Here is a 23977-nt window from a genome sequence, read left to right on the forward strand (position 1 = left end):
GTAGTTTGTGTTCTACATGTATAGCATTTAATTTAACAAGACACCATGGACATATCTCCATTGTCTTTCTATTCTTCATCATATGTCTTTTATCTATTATATCTATCTACCTTTCGTTGGCATTTTAGACAAATCCTCTACACTGAGGTACTCCTGCAGCCCCTGTTGTTTACCTATTCATTTTCTTCCCCCTCTCTAGAAAATAAGCTCGTGAGAAAAGGACCTTGTTTAATTGTAGTATCTGAAGTGCCTATAGCAATGCCCAATATGTAGAAGTTGCTAAAAAAATTAATTTGTTTAATGATGAAAAATGGGCCTTAGCAAATGGCTTAGCAGGTCTAAAGGTGCTTGCTATGTAAGTCTGGTGAGTTTGATTTCTGGAACCCGTATAAAGACAGGAGGAGAGGGAAGGCAGAGGCAGGTGGATCTCTGTGAGTTCAAGGCCAGCCTGGTTTACCGAGCTAGTTTTAGGACAGCTAGGGCTACACACACACACACACACACACACACACACACACACACACACACCGAAAAAATAGTGATGGGAGAGAAGCAGCTCCACAAAGTTGTCTTTACCCTCCACACAAATAACGATACACCCGCTTATCCATATACATCACAAACAAATAATAAATAATACGACAGTAATAAAATAACGGACAAGTGAAACCAACGTTTGTTGGCCACCATCTTCTTCCCAAGGGATTTTAGCTATCTTTGCTATGATTTTTGTTTTATGGTATAACTTTCATAAAGCACCTGTAATTTTCTATTTTTCCCCCTAGTTCCCTATTTTTAAATATAATATTCATTAATTATAATTTACATAGAATAAATTTTACTTTACTATAGACATAAGAGAAATGGAATGTTTCTCTTAAACTATTTTATATATAGCATGTCTATAAATAAACTAAATTCTATTTTCAATATTGTATAATTTCCTGTTAACCATAATAAGAGATAAGCCAATATATAACTGAATAAATCTCTATGTTTGTAAAAAATCCCATTATTAATCTGTTTATGTTCACTTTAAGTGATTTCTAAGTTATAGGTTAAAATGTCCTTCAATGTCCAGTATTAATTACAGTGTCATATAAGGCCCCAGTATTAACCAGGCCTGTAAGGATGCGGTTTCTTCACCGTCCATTAGAGGGCGCACTCTTCCGAGCGGCTTTTGTAGCCAGTTGTTTCCTGGGTGCTTTACCACCGTGGATTTGCGGGCAGTCTGCTTTGTATTGTATGGGCGGGCACCTCCTTACTTACCCCCTTCTCCTCCTTCTCCTTCCGCTGGACTCAGCAAGCGAGAGGCGGCGCTGGCATTAGAGAGCGGCAGCACAGTTGAAAGATGGCTGACCTACTTAAAGTTTTAAAATCTTAGCCTCTCAATGCTTCAGACTTAAATTTCACTTAAAATTTTTTTTTCAATTTTATAGCTTTCCCTCTTAAAGATTTAATGTTCTTTTTTATTATATTTTCAGAATATTCTGAATTTTTAAAAATGGCCTCAAGCTGGTGCACACCGTTGGTGCCAGTACTTGGGAGGCAGAGGCTGGCAGATCTGTGAGTTTGAGATCAGCCTGGTCTACAGAGTGAGTTCCAGGACAGCCAGGGTTACACAGAGAAACCCTGACTCAAAAAACAAAACCAAAACACAACAAAACAAATGATGAGCCCCACTGGGGTATCTGTAAAGCATAGTTTTATTAGTCCTAGAGCACTTGGGGAAATGAAGAACTAATATTTTGTAAGCGGCGTAGACCATTGGTCTCAGAGGCTTTCTTTTGAGTTTTCAATGAATCCTTCTGTGTGACAGCTCTAGGGAGAAGACAATGAAAAGCTGTGTGACAGATGAGGGCCCCGCATTACATGGCAGTCCTGAGGTTGACGCCAGGATGGAGACAGGTCAGCACTGCTTCTGTATTCCTAGAATAACCAGTTGCCTTTGCCATCATAGCCAATCTTGGGTAGGATGAAGACAAAGTCAGTGTGAAAACACAAATTTAAAGCAAGTCCAATATTTTCTGGCTGCTTAAAAAAAAATTTCTCTTTCCAACTGCCAGACAGGCCTGTGTTATACACGTACAACCCCGACCTTACGAAGCACAAGCTGAATATTCAGAGAGCGCCATTTCATTGGCATCACCTTACATCCTTCCTGCTTCCTAAATTACACCTCCCATCCCCCAGGCTCCTGGGCATTGATTGCTATGATGATTGAGATCTTTGATTTCCTTAGAGACTGGTGACTCATGTGCACCCATTGCTGCGAACACCCTGAGCCGCCTAAGCTTCTCAAGCAAATACCTTCCCAACTGCAGCTCTCTTGTGTGCAGTATGTGACTTAAACTTCCTCTTCTTTCATGAGCTGTGTTGGACTCCATTAACATAACGTTATTACATTAGCACAGACAAAAATTCACTCCATGGCTTAAAATATGCAATCTCTATTGAGAATAAACTGCCTTAGTAGACAGCCCATTTTCTAGGGCTTTAGAAACACCACTGTCGATTTTCCAGTACAATTAAGGTGGTTATACCACATGAGAGCCATGCCTCAGACTCAGAGAAAGCTTTCTGTTGTCCTGACACGCCCTTGTGAACTCGCTGCCATTCTTCATCAGAGGGCCTTCACTTAAGAGAACTCTACTCTGCCTCCAGGCTTGTCCCTTTGAAAGACCTATTATACACAAAGTAGTCTAAAAAGCATAGGCTTTTCAAAATCCCAGAAAGGTCTCTAATGACAATAGGTTAACTGTGTAGTTTAAATATTAAATGTTTTCAGTTGCTAACATATAATGCTTCATTTTCCTGACTTTTTAATCTATTCATGTGGACATTTATTAAGTCACTTTCACAGAGTTTCTTGATTAAACCATAATAAGGTAATATTTTACTTTTCCTTTTTCCCTTTGATGTCTCAGTGCATATAAAGGAGGAGTATGGGTTGTTTGTTTCGAATTAAAAAGAACTTTTATATTTCAAATAGATGCAATTTTGAAATTATTTTGGTAAATGCTGAAGTGCATGAAGAACAGCATTCTGGTTACTCGGAATCTCACCACAGGAGACTCACAGTTACTACTTTGGCTCTATAGCCTAGGTTCTTTTCTAGGTACTCACATTTATATATCCATTTCCAGATGGGAAAAGTACTTTGAAGTACAATTTGACTGGCCCCTGGATGAGCTCAACTAGAATTAGTCTTCATTAACGTAATACAGCATTGGTGTATGTAAGACTTCACCCCAGGAGTTAAAATGTCTTTAAGTTTTCAATTTCTATTGAGAAAAGGCTGCTGCACCAGACAGCCCATTTCCACAGGTTCTCTGGTGTACCATCTGTTCCCTAATTTTTTTTTAATGTAAAATTTATTTTGCTGCTTTGAGACATTAAAGCAAATTGTGTTTGTGCTAGACCCCTGGGGAGGATGTCCAGTAAGCACCATTGGTAATGCAGTATGATGAATGTGGTTACGCGACGTTAATGGTCATGCCTCGGGCTTTCCTACAGTACAGTCTGTACCAGCTCAGCTTTTCAAAGCGGTGCTTTTGAACGGGCAGGCAACTTCCACTGCTTTGGAGTCTTGTCCTGTTCTCTTAAACACATAATCTTTGACACTCTTCTCACACCCTCAGAATAAGCAACTTAGGCTTTAGCCTCCTGCTCTCTCTCCTCCCTTCGTTCTTGCTGATCTAACCCATTCTCTCATTTCATTCATGAAGCAAATAGATTCATTATTTGTTTTCTACTCTCTCATTTGTTAAAAATATCAGTCTAGGTGGGCACCTGTGTCTCTTCTGCGCCAGTCCCTCGTCTCTGCTGACTAACTTGAATCATCTCAGTCTAACTTTACAACTCCTCAAGTTAAATGTCTCCCCAGAACAAACAAAGCCCAAACAGCTCTTTGTATTTCATGGAAATCTTTCCAACTCTACTATTATCCTAGCTCAGAACCACATGGGTGTTGTCCTGGTTTTCTTCCTATTGCTATGATAAACATCACAACCAAAAGCAACTTGAAGAGGAAAGATTTATTTGCCTTGCAGATCCCAATCTCAGTCTATCACTGGGGAAAGCCAAGACAGGAACTCAGACAAGCAGGGCAGAAATCTGTAAGCAGATCCTGAAGCGAAGGCCATGGGGACCACGGTTCATTTGTTTGCTCCCATGACTTGCTTAGCTTGCTTCTTATTCAACTTAGGATCATCTTCCCAGAGGTAACAATGTCACAATGAGCTGGGCCCCTCATATCAACGGTTAGTAAAGAAAATGGCCCCATTTTCAGATTTTCAAGCTAGTCTGATGGGAGCATTTTCCTGGTTGAGCTTCCCTCTTCCCAGATGACTTTGGCTTGTGTCAAGTTGAAACAAACAAACAAACAACAAAGCAGCCTCAGGTTTGACACTGCTGCTCCTCTGAGTTCTTACCCTCCAGTATGATTCTGAACCCTCCTTCCCATTCCTTAATAGCTCTGCTTAATATTTATGTAGTACAAATTCTGGCCCAGGGACTGTCTGTGATCTCATCTAATCTACACAACCTTGAAGTCGGTTTGACAGGTGAAGAGATTGAAGCCCAGAGAGGTGAAATAACCTGCCCTACTTACGCAGTAAGTGGCAGAGTGCAGATGCCAAGTGTGACCTATATATCATAAAAGTTCTTCCTCTGGCTTTTGAAAATTCATTTTGTACTTTGATGCCAGATTAATTCTCTTAAAACACAGCTGAGATAATTAATTATACAATCCTGTGTAAAGATTTCATGGCTCTCACCCAACTACTACATTAATTTTAAACTCCCTAACCCAATATATAAAGTTCCCCAGAACTTGGGACTCAACTTTTCTTTAGCATACCCTGCATCCTTACCTCCCATTTTTCCACTACAGTGTGCAGTGCTCCAATAAAGCTGGGCCTCCTCCTCCCCTATCTCCTCCTTCTCCTCCTCCTCCTCTTCCTCCTCCCCTCCTCCTTTCTCCTCCCCTCCTCCTCTTCCTCCTTCCCCTTCTCCTCCCCTTCCTCTTCCCCCTCCTCCCCCCCTCTTCCTCCTCTTCCTCCTCCCCTCCTCCTCTTCCCCCTCCCCTCCTCCTCTTTCTCTTCCCCTCCTCCCCCTCCTCCCCCTCCTCCCCTTCCTCCCCCCTTCTCCCCCTCCTCTTCCTCCTCCTCCTCCCCCTCATTTTCTTCCTCCTCTTCTTTCTTCTCTTCTTTCTCCTCCATGTAGTCCTTTCTGCCTCTCCTCTGCAAACTAACACCATTCCTCTGAAAAGCTTTCATCAATGCTACCTTTTCTTTATGATGCAACTCAAAGTCTTTTCATTTAACAAAGCCTTTTATATTAATCTACAGAATGATGTTTTTGATTTTTTTAAATCAAATGCCTATTTTGTGTGTGTGTACGTGTATTTGGGTAAATGTGCACAAGTGTATGGAGACCAGAAGTTGGTGGGTCTTCGTCAATCATTCCCTACCTATGTTTTTTTCATTTTGTATGTGTTCTGTGTGAATGAATATATGTACATATGTTTATATGTATGTGGGTGCACATGTTTGGGCAGAAACATAAAAACAAGCCAAAGGTTGATGTCAGGTGTCCTCCTTCCATATGGCATATTAATTAGGGTCTCTTACTGGAACCCCAGAATTTGCCAATTGCCTGTCCCAGTAAGATCAACGGCAAGCTGCTGTGCCCACCAGTACTGTGTATGTTCTAGGGATCCGAACTCTGCTCCTTATGCTTGCGTGGCAACTGCTTTAACCAGCGAACCAGCTCATCAGCCCTTTTACTCTTTCTTTCTTATTAATTTTTAATAGTCAGGATGTTTTGTTGAATCTAGAGCTCACCAATTCAGATAAGCTGACTATGTATTCCTGCCTGATTAGAATGCTCTATGTAGACCATGTTGGTCTTAAATTAATAGAGATCTACCTGCTTTGGTATCTTGAGTACAGGAATTAAAAGCCCAGTACTTGGGCAACAGATGCAAGGTATCTTTATGAGCTCAAGGCTAACCTAGTCTACAGAGTGAGTTTCAGGATATATAGACAGAGCTATGTAGTGAGATCCTCTCTCAGAAGAAGGCGAAGGAGGAGGAAGAGTAGGGGGAAGATGAGGAGGAAAAAAAGTGTGTATCATATGCCTAGTTCTTCTTGATATTTTGTGGGTTGTTAGCTCATCTCTTTTTATACTGCATAAGTGGTCCATTGTCTTATAATTTACTTAGTAAACTCAACTTCTGAAGGATATCTTGGTTGCATCTAAATTTTAAAATTATAATGAAAAACTTTAAAATTATATTTTGTTTTGAGATAGAGTCTTGTTGTTGTTTTGTTTGTTTGTTTGTTTGTTTGTTTTGTTTCAGGGTTTTTCTGTGGAGCCCTGAACTCAGAGATCTGCCTGCCTCTGCCCCCTGAGTGCTGGGATTAGACATGTGTGCCAACATGCTCGGCCCTCCTTGTACAGATTTTTATATAAACATATCTTGAGTTATTTGGGTAATTACTAAGTAAACCATTGGGGTTATACAAGAGCTTTACAGCCAACGGTGACTGTCTAAAAGCCTGAAAGGCCCGAAAGGATAAGCAGCACACTTTGACTGGCATAAACAGCATTAATGAAAATGTGGTTGGGTAGAACCTGATCAGATTATAAAGAACAATGGATACCTTATTAAAAAGAAAGTATGCCAGGTGGGTGGCACATGCTATAAATCCCAGAACACAGGAAATGGAGGATCTCTGTAAGTCTGAGGCCAATCTGTTGTATATAATGATTTTTGGACCAGCCAGAGCTACATAGTGAGACCCTGTCTTAAAAACATTGAATTTTTATCCTGTGGATATGTGTTTTAGAACACATGGATTCGGAATTGAATGGCTCATTCTTTTAGCCAATATTTTTTGCCTTTATATAAAATTGAAATTAAGATTTAATGAATGTATCATATTTAAAAGACCACAGTAAAATTGGTCACAAAAATCTACCTCACAGGCAGGAGAGATGGTTCAGTAAATAAAGTGTTTGGTAGGACAGGTGTGTGGACCCAGTTAGGACCCTAGAACTCACATGAAAAACCACACATATTCATAATTCTGGTGTTGGGAAAGTGGATCCAGGAGAGACCCTGCCTCAAACACTAAGGTGGAGCACAGTAAATGACAACCTCCAGCCACACACACTAATGCTACAGCATGGAGGTCAGGGGACCACCTGAGAGTGTTGGTTCTCTTTTTTGACCATGTGGGTCCCAGGAATTAACTCAAGAGGTCAGGCTTGGCAGCGGTGCCTGACCCTCTTACCCCTCTCATGAGCTCCAAGGTCTTCTTTATAGCTCATTAAAACCCATCCCATTTCAACTTGTTGATTCTCGCCATCTCAGTTTGGCCATGATGGTGTTTTACATGGATAAATGCCAGCAGTGAATACCGGCTTAAACATGACAGAAGTTCATTTCTCTTTCCTATAGAAAGAACCCTTTAAGGTTGTTGTGGGATCAGGGAATTTTAAGAGTGGAATAAATGTAGGGGTAACTACTGATCTCTGCTACAGTCTAAAGGAGAGCAATTTAGCTCTGTGTGCCTACTGGGTAGAACTTGTGTTAGGTTATCAAGGAAATGGTACAATGGTGTCCAATCTTCCTGTACTCCCAATCCAGAGTGATTTATCACAGCTAATTAGGTCATAGGTCAGGCCAAGTCAGGAAAACTGTGACTGAGACAGCGAAGCAAGAAGGAGGCAGCAGTATTCAGATGCTGACTGGGGGCCTGGGAAAGGTCTCACTAGACTGGAGGCACTTGAGGGGGCTCCCTGTGGGCACAGTTGAGAAGAAAGAGTTGTCAAAGTAGAGAGAAGAGAATCTGCAGACCCAGATCTGAGAAGTGAGGAGATCCACCTGCCTCTGCCTTCCAAGTACTGGGGTTAAAGATAAGCATCACCACCCAGCTATTTATTGTAATTTTATGTGTATGAATTTAGCCTGCATGTATGCAGTACCCACATGCATGCAGTACCCACAGAGGCCAGAAGAGGGAAGCAGCTCCCCTGATATAGGAGTTACAGGTGTCTATGAGCCATATGGGTACTAGAAACTGAACCCAGGTTCTCTGCAAGAACAGCAAGTGCTATTAACCCCTGAACCATCTCCCCAAACCCCCCTCCAGTTATTTCTGATTTTAATTTTTTATTTGGAATGCAATAAGGTGTTTTTTAAAGTTTCACAGTGAGAGGAAGGGGACTAAAGTTTGAGGAGACAGAACACCTATGGACCTCGAAGAGCAAACAGCTGAAGTGCCTTTCCATAGCTGGGCAGCAAGTCCTTCCCTGTTGCTGACCTGAGCAATACTCTTCCACTTTGTCCTCCTATGGACTGTAGGGTTTTCGCTGGCAGCTGAAACAGTCAACTATTAGTTCTTTGCCTCCATCCCAGCATCTCAAAGTCAGTGTGTTCCTGTCACCTTGATATGGGCTGGACACCAATTTCACAATGTACTTGTTTTAGGGATTAAGTACTCAACATATTTTCTATCTGGAGAAAAATAAAGTATGAGATGAAAAAATACCTAAGAATGCAGATGGCTACTTTTTCCTAATTTTTTCTGATGTGGCATTGTGTAAAATTTAGCCATAACTGTGTCAGAATAAATTACCAGAGGGTTTTTCTCTTTGTTCAAGGAGAACATAGCAGGACAGGCAAGGTGGCTCAGCAGATGAAGAAGACACGTGATGACCAAGTTTTATTCTTAGGACCCACTTGGTGGAAGAAAGAGCCAACTTCCCTAAATTGTTCTTGATCTGTACATGTATGCCGTGGTATTCATGCGTTCACACACATAAATAAATAAAACTCAACATAAATTTTGAAAGTGCTAAAGTAACTGGGCATAGTAACATACACTTGTAATTCTAGAACTTTAGACGGTAAGACAGGAGGATCATTAGGCTAGCCTTAGCTACATAGTGAGACCCTATCTAGAAAGTAGAAAACCCACAAAAGATAGGGGGATTGAAAATCATATATCTGGCAAGGGTCTATCCAGCATCCATTTTATATAGAGAGCTCTTACAACTCAGTAACAAAAAGATGGCCAACTTGGCACTGGGAAGATGGCCCATTGGGCAGCAGCATCAGCTGCAAAAGCCTGGCAAGTTGAGTTCAGTCTTCAGAACCCAGGAAAAAACAAGCTGTGTAGACACACATTTGTAGTTCCAGCATGGGGGGTGAAGACAGGGCGATCCCCTGGAAGTCTGAGGGTTGTGTACACAGCAGCACAGCAGGATAAGAAATGACCCTGCCTCCAAGCAAGAGGAAGGTGAGAACCAACGTCTAAAAGCTGCCCACTGACCACCACGTGCTCATCTGGGCACCCACACACACACACAAACAATACAATCTTTCTTTATATATATATATATATATATATATATATATATATATATATATATATATTTATTATATATAAGCACACCGTAGCTGCCTTCAGACACACCAGAAGAGAGCATCAGATCTCATCACAGATGGTTGTGAGCCACCATGTGGTTGCTGGGAATTGAACTCAGGACCTCAGGAAGAGCAGTCATTGCTCTTAACCACTGAGCTATCTCTTCAGCCCCCCAACACAATATTTCTTAAAAGGTGAACAACTTGATTAAAATATAAGCAAAGGATTTAAACAGATGCTTCACACCCCCCCAAGAATAATATGCAACTGACCAACAGCACATGAAATATTCAACACAACTAAGCACCAGGGAAATGAAAATTTATCATTATTTGATACGCATTAGGATTACAAGACTCAAAAGGACAGATAATCAGTGAAGGCAAAGATGTAGGAATTTTTGATTCCTCAAACAGTGCTAATAGAAGGATGAAATTGTACAACACCTTTGGAAAGTAGTCTAGCAATTCCTTAAGAAGTTAAAACAGAGGCACCAGAAATTCTACTCTAATTCTGTTTCCTGGGAGAAATAAAAACAAAGCAAAGTATGGCATATCCATATAAAGAGTAGTATTCAGGGCTGGAGAGATGGCTCAGCAGTTAAGAGCACTGGCTGCTTTTCCAGAGGACCTGGGTTCAATTCCCAGCACCCACATGGCAGATCATAACTGTCTAAAACTCAAACTCCAGGGCTCCAACCTCACACAGACATACATGCAGGAAAACCACCAATGCAAATAAAAATAAAAATTCGTTAAAAACAAAAAAAAAAATCTAAGAACAAACAAAACAAAAAGAATAGTATTCAGCCCTGGAAATAATAAACTGCTGAGATAATCAGACCGTATGCTAAATGAAGGCCATCTTCAGAAGGCCATATCTGTATGAATCCATTTATCTGACATACCTAGCGCAGGCAAGCTTATTAGACTGAAAGTGTATTGAAGGTTTTGAGGGAATAGCAGGAGAGGGAGACTTGAACATGACAAGTATGGGACTTCTTTTTAGAGTAAATAAGTGTTTTTCAGTGAGATCACAGTGGAGGTTGCTCAATTTTGTGAACATACGAAGTCACTGAATTGTATTCTGTAAAAGGATGGAAGCAGCAGCCCAGTAATTCCATCTTAAAATGAAGCTCTCCTCTCACCCCAAGAAGAGGGAGTCTGTAGAATTTGATGGCAGAGGCAGATTTTCAGGGTGAGAGAACCCAAGAGCTTTTGTTTTGAGGGTTGGTTGAGAAGGGATGCCAGTGCTCGGATTGGAGAGGTGCCAGCAGGCGGGGGGGGGGGTGGTCTTGGAAGTGACGATAGTAAGTTTGACTTAGAAAATGCTGCTTGTGTGTGTAGGTTTGTGCTTTTATGGGGAACTCTGTTCAGGAAATTCAGAGCTGGACATAAAAAGAGATCAGAGCCTAGCAGTGGTGGTGCATGCCTTAGTCCCAGCACTCGGGTGGCAGAGGCAGGAAGATCTCTGAGTTCAAGGCCAGGACTACACAGAGAAACCCTGCCTTGAGGAGAGGGGTAGGAAAGAGGAGAGAAAGGGACGGAGGGACGGAGGGATGGAGGGAGGGAGATGATAGTGTACTTCTCCAATCCCAAAACCTGGGAGACAGAAACAAGAAGATCAGAAGAAGTTCAAGGTCAACTTCAGCTACATAATTAGTTGGAGGCCAGCCTGGGCTACGTGATATCCTGCCCTTAAAAGGAGAGAGACCAGCTGAGAGAGAGAGAGAGACTCGAGTTAAGATACTTTGATTTGGTTTAGACTCCGGTTATCATTAATCCCAGGGGGTACCCTAGAACTTGGCAAAGAGCTCAGAATATGGAGGATTTGCTTAAACCAAAAATTAGGTTGAAGGAAAGAAAAAGAACCTGCGGGTCTCGAAATCAGTGCTAAGTGTTGAAGCAGAAAAAGCCACCTTGTGCAGGGTGAGGACAGGAGGAGCCTGAACCCAAATCATTTTACCTTTCTCCAATGCTCAGGCTGCAACCATCAATGTGTGCTTAGCCTTGCTTTGTACACAGTGCTACAGTGAAAGCTACCAGAGAACACGAAGCGTGAGAGTTTCACGTTAGTTTTAGAAAAGTAGTTTTACCAAAGTCAGGGAAAGAAGCATTACCTTACAGACAACTGTTTGAAACCCAGAAGGCGACTCAGATATAGGAGGCATCTCAGAGCCCCAGGTGGACTCAAGGGCTGCTGCAGTTCTGTGTTTGCATTAGCCCTGGCTCTTGGTAGTTTTCTGCTGCCAGAGAGCTTGCAGAACACGTGGTTTGAAGAAGGCCCAAAAGATTGTCCCTAAACTAATGCAAAGGACTTATTTTCAAAAGTTCCTCCAGAAGGTGGAGGCTGCCCCTGAACTTGCAAAGAACCTGCTTGGGGTCTTCCTGTTCCAGCCTTTCCCATACTAGGATCACAGCTGTGTGCCACCTAGTTCAAATTGGAACTTCCAGAGTGCCTACCATTGGAGGTTTTACATTTTCTCTTTCATTTTTAAGTTATTTATCTAATCACATGTAAGAAATACTGGGAGACCTAAGAATTCTTAATGCTTTATGAAATAGGTTCTGAAGAGATATTATTCTCTTTTTACAAATGAGGGAATCAAGGCAGAAAGAGCCAGTCTTGAAAGGACAAATCAGGGTGGTCCGATTAGAGCCCTGGAGGTGTGTATAAAGTCAGAGTCTATTCTCAGCATCTCCTGTGGAAGGAGACTGTAGGATTGATGTTAAGCTTCATTTTTTACTCAATGGGAAGTGTGCAAAATACTATTCTACTTCTGAATGCCAAAAGAATACTGCACAACGTAGGAAACCATTTCATACCCATGATCTTGCTTTTGCTTCCGTTCGATGCTGAAAGACAGGCAGCCTAAGTTTCATCATCGTTGTTGAACTAACAAAGCGAAAGCGTTGAGAGAGCTGATGAGGTCTGCTAGGTTTTCATGGTTTCTGAGCTGTGACGCCATTTTAACCCCGGTTCTTATGACTTCCCCCAGAATCTTTCTATAAGAAATGCTTCACTGTATTCCTTTCTTTTTAATATAGACTCAAACAAAGGACATTTTATTTCCTTCCCCAACCGGGAAAAAAAGGATTCCCTAACCAGCATTTGTGCAGCCCAGGGCAGCTGCCCGCCAGCTCAGAAATTAGACGTTTTTCCGCTGGGGACACAGGTAATACATTCACTCTCCTGCTGAATAACTGATACTAATAATATAGTGCTGTCTTTATTTATACACGTAACCGTACTTATCACAGTGTATGCTAGGCATTGGTCCTCAAACAGGGATGCATCCCTGTTTAACAGCTCAGAGCCAGTTATAAAGTTTCTTCTCTCTACCAATCGCCTCCATCTCCTGCTCTCTGACCTTTCACATTTTCTCCCTCCACCTTTCTAAAATCCAAAGTCTTACGTATCCAGGTGGCTTTCCCCAAAGCTACCTCTTCTATGTAACAGACAGAGACAAAGGGTAATGTGGCAAGGAGTGAAAGGCAATGAGAAATTAGAGATAATGCAAGATTTGGGAAGAATTAAAAATAACAGTTTTAGGCAGGACAGTGGTAGCACACTTGGGAGACAGAGGTGGGAGGATCTCTGAGTTCGAGGCCAGCCTGGTCTATAGAGTGAGTTCCAGGACAGTCAAGGCTACTCGGAGGAACCCTGTATTGAAAAAACAAACAACACCTCAAGTTTTCAGAGAGGAAAAAGGGTGGTAGAAGTCATGTGATCTTTTTATCAAAGTTGTGTGTGAGCAAATATGACCTAAGAATATCATGACAAATAGGACCAATGGCTTCTCCCTTTGCTTTTTTTTTTTTTTTTTTTTTTTTTGATGACTTTGTAAGCATCAGAACTGTAGAAAACAGTCAGCCAGGAAGAGTTAATGGAGATGTGAGTGACCAGTGCAGCTTTGGCGAAGAGATAGTGAGGGTTTTCAGTATGTGCGCGTTATAAAACCTTCTAAAGGCAGTTAAAATTTGTTTCTTTGTTTTTAGAGATCATACATGGTGCTAGGAAACTATCTCAGTCACCATTTCTTTCTTTTTTTAAACCTTGCCATTTACTTAAGAAAACAGAGAATGTCTATTCCAATTAACAATTAAGTAGTATACTCTTCACAGTTAAAAACAAACAAAAACATCCTCTCTAAAATTAATTCCTTAAGGAAGGGGGAAAAAGGAATTAAATAACTTACTATAATCCTTAAGTTTAGTATAAAAAAGTGTAAATTCTTCATTCTTCTTTTTCTTTCTTTCTTTTTTTTTTTTTTTTTTTTTTTTTTTTTTTGCTACCTAATTGTATATGTGGGTGCCTTGGGCGTGCTGGACTAGCACAGGACCATGGAGGTATAGCCCTAGCCAAGATACCAAATATTTTTTTAAATATTTTTTAAAGTACATATTAGACTGCTTTCTTTTTGCTTCAGCTCTTGCCTAGCTATGTCTCAGATTAATTTACAGCTTCTTAAAACTCCAGCAGTTGCTTGGCACAATGGGCACGGCCCTGTAATCCCAGCACTGAGGAGGCAGAAGCAGGGTTGTAGACTATCCCGATGAAACAGGGAGCTCCAGGCCAGCCAGGGCTACACTACACTCCCTGTCTGGTGGGCGGGGCTTGGGCCGGAGAAGAAGAAATAAAAATTCTTGTTAGCTCCTGTAGCTAGTACTCAGCTTTATCAGAATAACGAAATGAATAGAAAAGATGGAAAACAATGCCCTGGGTGGAGAGATGGCTCGGTAGGTAACAAGCATGAGGAGCTGGATTTGGATTCCCATGTAAAAGCCGTGTATAGTTGAAGTGGAACGGCTGGATCCCAGGGGCTCGCTGGCCAGCCAGACTAATCAAATAGATGAGCTGCAAGTTTAGTGAGAGGCCCTGTCTCAGAACTTAAGGTTGCAGTGTAATAAAGGAAGACACCCAACATCAACCTCTGATCGATAACTCATACTTGCACACACACACACACACACACACACACACCCATCTCTCACCCCCATGCCAAAAATGAAGACGTGGCCTTAACTAATTTGTATACAGACAAAACACAGTATTTCAGTGTTTGGCTCTAAAGCAACTCGGGGGCCTCCTTGGGTTGTGACTGTTTTAAAATGGGCTCAACCTTGGACCCCTGCTGGAAGGTGTTTCCCTGGCTTCAGGGATGCGTGTCCTTGGTAACCGGAAAATAAGCAGCAACCCAGTCCCGTGAGCTTACGTCTCAACACTCACAGATGCCTTTCTTCCTAACTTCTCAAACTTTTTTTTTCTTTTAGATGCAGGAAGCAACAAGAAGGGAGACAAGCGATCTCCACCAGGAAGATGGTAAATATTTTGCTCACTGGGTATTCAGAGAGCTTGATGGGATAAGATTTAAAGACAACACACGCAGTTCTGCATCTTCGGGTCAGCTGGCCCTTCTGTTTCCAGGGACTGGCTCAGACTTACTGAGCTGCGAGGCTTTTCTACTTGAAGACATGTTTCCTTCTACACTGTTTCTTTATCGTCTCCCGTGTTCCTTCAGATTCGTTATTTCTCTAATTTATTCTCTTTCTATCAGATTTTATTATACCCAGTGTACTTTTAGTATTATTCCCCAAATGACAGTATGTCTTTAACTTACAACCTAAAAATCGTCAATACCTTAAGTTTTCCTCCTTTTACGTTTTCTTTTAGGAAATGTAATTTAAAGACCATGAAGGACTTTTCTCTTTCTAGTTCCCCACCCCATAAACGATATTACTCCTCCTGACTTTTTCTGATTGCATGAACTGAGCCTAAGACTTCCCAGATACTGCTCAAGGGGTCTGAGCTGCATTCCCCAGCGAGTTCCTAATGCACTTCCAGTCTTCATACTTCTAAGGCCCACAAGATTTTAAAATACAGTTTCCATTTAAATTTATCTTTGTTTTTTTTTTTCCTTCGGCCCAGGCATCCTAGCCCTTCTGAGATCATTTCCTCCAGCTTAGAATACACCCTTCAGTGTGGGCCTGTTAGCGACGAGCTCTCTGCTGTTTGCTGGTTTAATTTCTCCATTTCATTATTATTCCTGAAGGGGATTCTGGGTGAGGGTCGGTTCTACATTGGGAGTGCTTCCTTCAGACGGAGCCATTACTCTGCTGTTCTGTTTCTTCTCTGATGTTTTTGGGAGGTTAGCTGAGGATCTATTACTTTTCCCTCCTCACAGGCGTATTTTAGGACTTTTCTCATTGATTTTGGTTTTATGCAGTTTCACTGTGATGTCCAGATTTTTGTTATTTGCCCTGTTTGGTGTCTGTTATGCTTCACAAATTCATGAACTGAACTCATGAATTCTGAAACGTATAACCACAGTGTGTGCCCTCTTCTTGGTCTCTTATTCTTCTAGAACTCTTAATTAAACAAATATATATATATATATATAGTCAGAGGGTTTGTTTGTTCTCCCCCTCCCCACCCCGTCAGAAGCAGTTTCAAGACAGAATCTTACTGTGTAGCTCTGGCTGTCCTGGAACTCACTCTGTAGATCAGACTGGCCTCTTAACTCACAAAGATACTCCCTCCGCCTCCGCCTCCGCCTCCGCCTCCGCCTCCGCCTCCGCCTCCGCCTCCGCCTCCGCCTCCGCCTCCGCCTCCGCCTCCGCCTCCGCCTCCGCCTCTGTGCTGGGAGTAAATGTGTGCTCCACTGTGCCCAGCTCTATCGCTTAATCTTTTATTTTTCATCTGATAAGGATTCTGAATAATTCTTCTGATCTACCTTTCTTTGTTGTTGATTGATTGAATTTTGTTTTGTTTTGTTTTTGGAGACAGCATTTCTTTGTGTAGTCCCAACTGTCCTGGAACTCACTCTGTAGTCCAGGCTGGTCTGGAACTCAGAGATCTGCCTCTGCCTCTTGAGTGCTGGAATTAAAGATGTGCATGACCATCATTGCACAAAAAGCCCACCTTTCATTTTATTAACATTTTCTTTAGCTATGTTTAATCCACTATTAAGTCTGTGGGTTAAATCCTTAATTCCTTTTTTTTCTTCTTCTCTGTTTTGTGTTTGATTTGGTCTGGGTCACTTTTTCTAAGGAAAATGTGAGCTTGTTATATGTTTCCTTAAACAGAATAAACACAGGTGTCTTATAGCTGTGGAATATGTTTTTATAACTTCTGACCTTTTTAGTCTATATTGTTTTCTACTGTTCTTCATTCATGTTAGAGCTCTGGTGTTCGATTCTTTTGGGTGTTTGCTTGCTCTTATATTTGAGTGATTATATGAACAATTTTATTAGTCTTATATGTGCTTGTCTTTTCCAGAACAATTTTTTATTTGCATCTGCCAAGTACCTAGAATATTGGGGCGGCTTTAATCCCAGCACAAGTCATTATCAGAGATGCCTTATTTTCATCTTATCTTTACCCTTAATTCAGTGTCTGATGAACTGTGTGTGTCTGTGTGTGTGTGTGTGCGCGCGCGTGCACGTGCACATGCTATGGGATATAGTGGTCACGTCTCACACCTTGGGGGCAACCTTGACTTTTGTCCCTTTCACCTGAAATACTAGATAAAATTATTTCCTGTACTAATATACCTTTAAAATGTTGGGGTTTTTTTGTTTCCTAATTTGGGCCTAGAATTTCCTCACTATCTTTTTAGTTCTTTGTTTGATAAATACCATCCCATATCTTTACATGTTTATAGCATAAAAATAGTCTAAAGTATCTAATTTGTCATTGATTTTAAAAAGCCAATTCATTGTGCCTAAGTTATTCTTGTTACCTAAATACTATTCTATGGCCTTTACCAAGCTATGTATGTTGACCCTGGGAAAAACATTGCTGGTCTGTAGGTCCTTAGAAAATCAGGGTTAGAGGAGTTGTACGTGACTAACTCAGAATGAACATATCCTATTCCTAAGGTAGCCCTTCAAGCATAAGAAACTCTGATCATATCAAGGAGCACAGAACTTGCTCCTTTCTCTGATGTCTCCTTGCTAAACTGTGAGGCATATTACACAGCAAATAGAGCTGAGAGAAATGCTTCAGAATTGGGTTAGCACCTAGGCCGGGATTTTCATACATTTTGCATTCCCTACTGTTTAACTGGCTTGGGCATCAGTTCCCAGTGAGTGAACTAAAACCCCGGGTGGAGTTTTAAGGGTGAACGAAGGCAAGGACTCTATAAAATCACAGACCAACTATTGTCTATGAACTGAATGCACAAAGCCACGGCTCTTGTCGTGAGGAGGGACGCCCACTCCTTATATAGAATCACTACCTAGAATCCATGATGCACATGCACATCTGTAATGGCAGCAACTGGGAAATGGAGGATGCAGGAAGGTTGTGAGTCCCAGACCAGTCTGAGAGACACAGGCAGACTGTCTCAAAAGACACACACACACACACACACACACACACAGAGCAAAACCAGTACATAGACGGCTCTGAAATTGTAACTTAAGAGAACATACTTAGGATATTTTATTAATATGAAGTTTGTCTCCAGAATGGTACAGATGGTTTGTTGTTTACAAAGCATCCCCCATGTCCTGTTGTCTTTGTCCCCGTGAAAGGCTTGCGATTGTTACCAGAATTAGAACCACCTCTTCCAGTACTGTCTCCTGGTCTGCTGAACAGAGAAACCTGGCTGGGCCAAGATAAACTCTCATCCTGTTTTGTTTTGTTTTCCCTTGGTGAGGATTGGAACTTAGGCACTATGTGCCTCATCAGGGCACCATCCGATCTCCAGAGAAGATGACCAGAGATGGCTACCGAGTATCTTTTCTAGATACAAAGTCTTCAGGCTCTTCTCCAGAAAAGGACTTGATACCAAAGCCTGATGCCTATCCATGTACCCATGATGCCTCTTTGTGTAAACGCCTGGATGTGGGTGATTCTAACCAGGTCCTTCCCTGTCAATTCCCTTCTGGTGTTTGTCTGGACCATTATGATCATCATTGTTCTCAAACTCTTTGCCTGCACGGAAGTCTCGTCAAAAGGCCTCAAAAAGGCAAGAACTATCGAGAATATAGCATAAAGCCTTCACAGGACAAAAAGGCCGCTTCATCCCACCCCTGTGGAGACTTGCTAACATCCCTGTCAAACCCCGACACCAGCACAGGACGGCTTCTGAAGCTTAGCTCAGGTAATAGCTTCCTGTCATCTGCAAGTTTTTTTAAACTTTGAAATTGTGACTTCTTAAATTGCACCCATATCTCTTAGATTGTGTGGTCATGAGTGGTTCGTGGAACATTAGGCAATGTGGAGGGTATGAGTGTAACATGACGGATTAGAGAAACACAGAAATAAGAGCCTCACAAGTGCATGTCATTTTAGTTAAGCAACATCCAAGACTTACTGCCAGCTAAGTTCCAGCTTAGCACCCAGTTCTCTTGCTACCAGCACAACCCTCTGGTCTCCTCATAGACCATCCTGTGTGGATTTGCATATGTATACGCCTGAGGGGGGGTGTCGAGACAACAAGAACCTCTCTCTAGGTGATGAATTGAGAACAGAATAAGAAAATCTATTCTCCAAAAACAGGTGGTTTCAGGGTAAGTTATAGAGACTAGTCTTCAACTATTTATCTTTTTTAAAAGCTCATTGAATACATATTATGTGCCAGACGCTATTCTAGTTCTGAGGTAAAGTAAGAGCAAATTCCAATTCCACATATATTTAATCATAAATTTTTAAGTCTCTGCTTTTATGCTAACAAGATAAGATAGTAGGGGCTGGAGAGATGGCTCAGCAGTTAAGAGCACCAACTGCTCTTCCAGGGCTCTGAGTTCAAATCCCAGCAAACATATGATAGCTCACAACCATCTGTAATGGGATCTGATCCCCTTTTCTGGTGTGTCTGAAGACAGCTACAGTGTACTTACATATAATAAATAAATAAATCTTTTTTAAAAAAAGATAAAATAGTAAGTTAACATAAATATGTCAGTTGATAAATGTTGTTAGCATCTGCTGGAAAGAGCGGTGGAGGGCGTGGGCAACAAATTCTGACTATATTATAAGAAAATTACCCTTGGATTTGCTGACAGCCTAGGAATAAAGCATGGGAGAAAGAGATGCCAGGATTTCAACCTAAACTACTGGAAGAAAGGAGTTATCACTTACTGAGCTATATATTTTAAAAGAATAGACCAGGAGAAATGAGTTTTAAGATAAACATCGAGAGTTTGGCTTTAGGCACCTTAAGTTTGAGATGCTGCTAGAACTTCCCCAAGATCGCAACCTAATAATTTGACATAACAGATGAAGGTGAGTGAAGAGGAGAGAGAGTCAAGGACTGTTGCACTGGGGCCCAGTGGAGATGGCGCAGCCTTTAACCCTAGCACTCAGGAGGCAGAGAGAGAGAGTATTCTGTGTTGGAGGCTCAAGGGAAGAAGAGCTGGGTCTGTCAGTTATTTGGAAATACGAAGGAATTAGTGAATAGCTTCAGGGGATACATTAAAATAAAAGCTCCATTGAGGTGAGTTTAAAAAACAAACATGGGCATGAAGCAATAGAGTACTAAGTATATACAACCCTGTCAAGGAGTTTCGCAATGGGAGGGAGTAGAGAGATGGAAGGGGGGATGGAGTCCTAGAAGACTGACAGAACCATCAGCAGAGGGAGCATTAATGATATAGCAAAAACCAGAACAGCAGCAAGGAAAAACTCCTTATCTGGTCCAGAAGAGATGAAATCTAGTCGGCTGGTAAAGAAGCTGGCCTCAAATGATATACCAGCAGTCCATCTACAAGGGGAGGCAGAGGATGGATTCAGACAGATACATGATAAGTCAGCTGATGAATTCAGTGGTGTGGGGGCATGGACCTTTGGTTTGACTCTCTGTTTTCTCAGTGAGATAAAGGAGGGAAGAGATGATATTCAAAGTAACCTAGCAGTGATGAATTAAAGGGAGAAAGGTCAGAACAGATGTGCTGTTCTCCAGCCACTGCTCTGGAATAGGCTAGGAGTAGGTAGAGTTGCAGTTAATTAGAACTGAGGTTTTGTCAGGTAGAGGGGGAGAGCTCAAGGAGTTAACAGTATATGCTGAAGAGTAGTTGTCATGACCTGAGAAACCAACAGATGCAAGGTAGAAGAGAGCTAAAAGGCTGGCTCATTTCCCGGGCTGCTTTCTCCACAGATCTCTATGCCACAACCCATTTCAACAGTGACCCTGCTCTGCTGGCCAATGTAGAGCAACAGCTATCCAGCCTCCATGATTTTCCACCAGCACCTGGTTCTTTCCCAAGCAACCCTGCCCTAGGAAATTCTCTGCGGACACTGCTGTTGCCTCCTGGGACTCCAGAAAACAGAGAGATTCCAACTAAGAGGCCATTAAGCCCTTCAAGGAAAGGATTCAAGCAGAAGGACAAAATCCTTGCCAACCTGAGTCTGAAGCATGGTTTCCAAGATGCTACAGGCAGCGATGCGCAAGTACTGACTTGTTTGTGTGTGTGCAAGAGACACAAAGGCTCGTTTGTGTGTGTGCAAGAGACACAAAGGCTCGAGGACAGAAAGTGCTGCTTTTGGGGTTTGGGGTGGTTCCCACCGATAGTGCTAGAAGTTCATTGGGATTTTCAAAGGCCTATGACCAATATTATCAGAATAAAGCCTGAGATCCTTCTGCTCTTGGGAAAGCTTTCTATCACAAAGGAACTGACTGATTTACTTTGAGAGCATAAACATGGTACATGGTAGGGAACACTTTAGTGTCCTGCGAGGGTTGGGTTTGGCAACAGGAAGCAATAAAGAAGTGTCAAAAGTAACTAACTTACTTGAAACTTTTTTTTTTTTTTTTTTTTTGAGACAGGTCCTCACTATGTAGCCCTACTTGGTCTGGAACTCATTTTATCCATAGACTGGCCTTGAACTGAGAGATCTGCCTGCCTCAGCCTCCTCAGTGCTGGGATTAAAGACATGCATCACCATGCTCGGCTAAAATCATAGCTGAAAGTAGGCCAGACGCTATTCCTGGTCATTTTACGTTCTGGTTGTTGGGAATCTGTTTGCACATTAGGATGACTTGACAAAAATTTCTGTTCCTGACCCTTTGAGTTCTTCCTGCTCAGTTTTCAGAACTCTGGAGGGGAGAGCTGAGGTTCACCTTACCTGATACGTATGAGGCCCTAGGCACAATCACAGCCACAAGTAAAGAAAAGGGAGAAGCCCGGAAAGACTCTGGAGACAGTCATATTTTCTGTGCACTAAAGGGGGCAGTCTTGTAATATTTTCCTTAGATTTTTGTTTTTGTTTGTTTTGTGTTTGTTTTTGGCTGTTTTACATTCTCAGCCACAAATGACAAAAACACTAACTGCGATAATATTTTTAGGGTGAATTCCCAGGAACACTCAGGATATTTGGGATGTTGCATTTCTAAAACGGCCTAAGGAAAAAATGTTCACAAAAATGTTCACTTTTATTTCATATATTGCTAAAATCTCAACATTTTTTGGACTATCTAATAGTCCAACTTTCTCCTGTTAGATGTTTTTCTTAATATGGAAAAATTTCAAAGTGCTAACTTAAGGTAAATACAAAGGCAGATGTTTTTGCTTTTAGTGGGTGCTTGAGATAGAGCCCAGGGCCCTCCCTCATGCCAGGTCCTTGACTGTGAATTATACATGTGATGTCTGGTTTCTAAAATCTATCATTCTCAATCGTGAAAAGAAAAGAAAAGCATTAGACCTGGCATGGTGGAGTATATCACTAGCACTTGGGGAGCAGAGGTGGAAGGATCAGGAGTTCTAGACCAGCCTGGGCCACATGAGAATCTGTCTCAACCAATAAAGACAAAAAGAGTTAAAGAAAACCATTAACAGCAAATATTTATTTTTAATAAAATTCCCTAAAGTAGCCTTTTGATAAGACAAGGCTTTTCTATGCTTTAACCCCAGATCAGGTTAATGTCCTGATGATTGGACCTTGTGTCCTTCATACATTCCTAGTCCCTGCTCTGTCCTGTTCAATGCTGGGTACAGATTTTCTGAGTACATGTTTATCCCAATTGTAATGCCTTTCCTTACCAGTCATGGGCCACACGTTACTCAACTGAGGCCACTGTCCTGGGTGTTGTGTTCCATTAGCTAATTAATCATCCTTAGTCTTTTATATTAAAGGAGCCAAGAATTGAGAAATTATTTGGCTGTCTTTCATTTACATCTGTGTGTGTGTGTGTGTGTGTGTGTTTGTGTGTGTGTGGTGCTGGGGATAAAAGCCAGGGCTTTGCACATGCTAAGCCAAGTGCTCTATCACTGAGCTACATCTCTGACCTGTATTATTTTTTCTGAAGTTCACAAGACTCTATAGAAAAGACTAGAAGATAGAATTATATATAAAACACACAATAACATGTGTGTCAGGTTGGAATGAATGAAAGCAACTGTGGATTTTACTATACAGATCCATCTATGATTTCTTTATATAAAAAAAATATCATGGTCTCCAGAGATAGCTCAGTGGTTAAGAGCACTGATTGTTTTCCCAGAGGTTCTGAGTTCAAATCCCAGCAACCACATGGTGGCTCACAACCATCTGTAATGGGATCTGATGCCCCCTTCTGGTGTGTTTAAAGACAGCTACAGTGTACTTATATAGAATAAATATTTTAAAAAATATCATTAGTACTTGACCCAACAATGACATTTAACTTAAATTCTTAAAATGTTAGAGAAAATTTATTTTATTTCAAACAGAAGTTTAGTATGAATTTTAATTTCTCATTAAATTACTCTCAATTTTGTCTTATCACATATGGTACTTTTTAAACTGTCTTGCAGTTTAATCTTCTTTTTGTATTACATAGTACACTGAACCATACATGTATGTACTAAATAACACATTTTTATTGTCAATAAAATTTAAAAACCCTCGTGGAAAAATAATGCTAGAGGATCATCTACACCTTTTGAATTTGTCCTTGAGGGCCTGGAGCTGAGGCTCAGTGGTGGAGCACTTGCCAAGCATGTGTACAGAGTCCCGGGATTAATCTACCAAAGACAAAGAAAAAGAAACAGGAAGTGTCCCTGGATGTTTCATGTAACATGTGATTCATATCTAAACCAGAAGATGAAAGCTTTGTTACTTTAAAGAATTATTAATGCTTTAAATGTCTGGATCCTTATTCCCCTTGTTGTGTAAGAATGACACAAACGGTCCTGGGTTTTGTTTTTGTTTTTGTCTTCTTGAGCCTCTCTCTAGTGACCTGGGCAGTTTGCATGGTTTATCAGGGAACCACAGTCCCCCGATCTCTGCCAGAACCCCCCACGTGGCCACCGTCCTCAGACAGCTCCTGGAGCTGGTGGACAAGCACTGGAATGGCTCTGGCTCCCTCCTGCTCAACAAGAAGTTTCTGGGTAAGTGCAGGACTCTGCCTGGAAGAGGAAGGAAGAGGGAGGGCCTTGCTTCTGCCCTGTGGCTTGTTCTCCCCCCCCCAGGGGGGGCCTGCGAGGGGAGCTGTGTCACTCCAGACATCCCCAGAGACACCATAAGTACTGAGTCCACATTTTTGTCACATTTGTCCTCCCTGTTCTGTTTTTTAATCAGCTGTTTTCCAATTGCTCCTTAGTGATCCTTTT

The 23977-nt window shown here is 41.6% G+C and overlaps 1 protein-coding gene across 1 annotated transcript in view; it reads left to right on the forward strand.

Annotated features, from left to right (window-relative positions):
• The window catches only part of LRRC36 (leucine rich repeat containing 36), a gene marked incomplete at its 5' end in the record, with an annotated part of 45200 nt that overhangs the window by 13720 nt on the left and 7503 nt on the right, over window positions 1-23977 (forward strand). Inside the window, 6 exons of the mRNA XM_080936767.1 lie at window positions 1820-1908; window positions 12488-12615; window positions 14714-14762; window positions 18103-18549; window positions 20545-20837; window positions 23590-23755. Of these exons, the coding sequence (XP_080792893.1) occupies window positions 1820-1908; window positions 12488-12615; window positions 14714-14762; window positions 18103-18549; window positions 20545-20837; window positions 23590-23755 (1172 nt within the window). The remainder of the gene's footprint in view (window positions 1-1819; window positions 1909-12487; window positions 12616-14713; window positions 14763-18102; window positions 18550-20544; window positions 20838-23589; window positions 23756-23977) is intronic.

This window comes from Micromys minutus, assembly GCF_963924665.1.
Source record: "Micromys minutus genome assembly, chromosome: 24".
NCBI lineage: Eukaryota > Metazoa > Chordata > Mammalia > Rodentia > Muridae > Micromys > Micromys minutus.